The sequence below is a fragment of the Austrofundulus limnaeus genome, unplaced genomic scaffold (assembly GCF_001266775.1).
Source record: "Austrofundulus limnaeus strain Quisiro unplaced genomic scaffold, Austrofundulus_limnaeus-1.0 Scaffold197, whole genome shotgun sequence".
In the NCBI taxonomy this organism is placed as follows: Eukaryota; Metazoa; Chordata; class Actinopteri; order Cyprinodontiformes; family Rivulidae; genus Austrofundulus; species Austrofundulus limnaeus.
The window spans coordinates 739,761-741,792 of NW_013952599.1; the positions used below are offsets into that span (position 1 = coordinate 739,761).

General features: G+C 45.6%; 1 protein-coding gene across 1 annotated transcript; it reads right to left on the reverse strand.

The window, feature by feature from the left end:
- Positions 1 to 116: 116 nt before the first annotated feature.
- LOC106524714 (photoreceptor-specific nuclear receptor) lies at positions 117 to 1,248 on the reverse strand (the record flags this gene model as incomplete). The annotated part of the gene is given in 2 exon segments (XM_014018628.1): positions 117 to 268; positions 673 to 1,248. Coding segments are annotated over 2 exon segments (246 nt in total), but the record flags the coding sequence as incomplete, so codon positions are not given.
- Positions 1,249 to 2,032: the final 784 nt, after the last annotated feature.

Genomic DNA, 2,032 nt, shown 5'->3' on the forward strand with positions numbered 1-2,032 from the left:
TTCCCCCAGTGGCCCTAATCGCCTGTAGAAAACTGACACATCTTTTGCTATGTTGTCCTGATTTCCCAGAATGCACCTGGGCAGCACACTTGTTTGGGACAGTTTGGACAGTCTTGCCTGTAGATGAGCCTCCTCCTCACGCTGCGTTTGAAGAAGCCGCTGCAGCCGTTGCAGGCGTAGATGCCGTAATGCTTGCCGCTGCTGGTGTCGCCGCACACTTTGCACACCAGAGCCGGGCTCAGAGCTTTCCCCGGAGTCGGACTCTTGGCTGCGGGTCAAACACAAACACACAAGGCCCGGAGGGTCGGTCAGTGCCATTCATCCGGCCCGGTATTGTTCCATGCAAGCATCTGCCATCTGCACCAACCGTCTGCGTGAAGCTATTAATAAGTCATTAGTGAAACATTTAGTGCKTCATTATGAAGGTAAATGAATAAAATAAAAGACTCAGGAATGCTTGAATAATCCAACATCATACATTCATTTACAAATCACTGCTTAGAGTTGCAATTTTTTTTGTTTTAATTTGATCCTGATGTTTCAGTTTAAGTCAGGTTTGAATATTTCAGAGATCGTGACATTTAATATTTTGTTTCCTTTCCCACTTTATGCTGAGGTCAGTTTCTGTTTTTAAGGCCTTGTGGATCCAGRTTGGAAGTGCGGCACTCTTACCTCCTCTGCTGTCCTCCATCCCACCACTCCCAGAGGACCCAGAGGGGGAAGAGGACGGCATCAAGGGGATCTTTGACAGGTGGTCCTCCATCATTTTTCACTAAAAATGAGCAACTGATGAAAAAAAAAGTTTGTTTTCTTCTGAGTTTGAAACGTCTGAATAAAAGGATCCTTCACGTTGCTGCTGACGGACAGATGGGAGCCTCTACTGCGCTGCGGGGGTACAGATGGGCTGGGGTCCAGCCATGAGATCCAGCCGACACTTGTTGCAGATCAACAGGTTGTGTGTCCTCCCTGTTTGTCGCTGTCTGTGTGTCCTCCACGGCAGCAGCTCCTCAAAAGGGAGCCCCCGAGGGGTGGAGGGTGGAGGATTAGCCCCAAGCGCTGTGTAAGCAGCACGCCTATTTKTCATCCTCTTAATCTTTACTGTTCATCATACCGGATCAATCAGTCACATTGGCAGAACGATGGTGCCGCTCAGGTACGGACCTGCAGCGGGTCTGCAAACGTATGRAAACACAGGCTCGCTGGAGGTTTGAGCCGTAACCTTAGACCRGTTCTCCTCCAGCTCCTCGGGTCTCCTCTGTCCACATCAGTCAACGCTCCTCTTCAGTGTCTGCATTTAAACAGATGATTACATGAATTATTATGTTTAYCAGCCTCTTCAATTTGTATTTCCCCTCTTTTTTTCCCCCTCAGCCTCTGGATTCCTGCTCTGTTTGCCCCTGCTGTATATTTGATCTGTGTGATTGCCTCCCATTCATAATGACCCCCAGTGTTTGCCGAGGGGTTCTCCTTATTAACTCCCATTTTCCTCCTTTTGCTGACAAAATGAAGARCATCAACTTCCCCCGTCTGCCGGAGACAAAGGTCACAGGAGGAATTACAGAGCGTTGAATGGCTRATGTTTTAGCCAACACTAATTCAGCCCCTGACTCGTTTCCCATTTATTATTAAGACAKTATTATCGTTTATGTGGTATTTACACAGGCAGCAGCTCTGATATGAAGGAATCAACTGAACAGAAACATGAGGGCATAAATATAAAACTTATTAAAGTCTGAGTGTTCTGAAGTTTTAAAAGTTTGTGATTTATTTAAAAAAACTGAGATCTTCTAACTTTAAAACCCAAAAACAGACTTCTGTTTTCTTCTACAGCTCCATGATCTTAAGCGCTCCGTCGGCTTCCTGTCCATCTCATTCGACTGGTTTAACAAGACATCTTGTTGAGATCCGACTGAGGTTTTTGTTAGATAAATTATTATCAATACACAAGGAATGACGAACAAACAGCAGATCTGGTTGAGCTCAGGGTTGTAAAGTAACTAAGTACAAATACTTCTTTACTGTACTTAAGTAG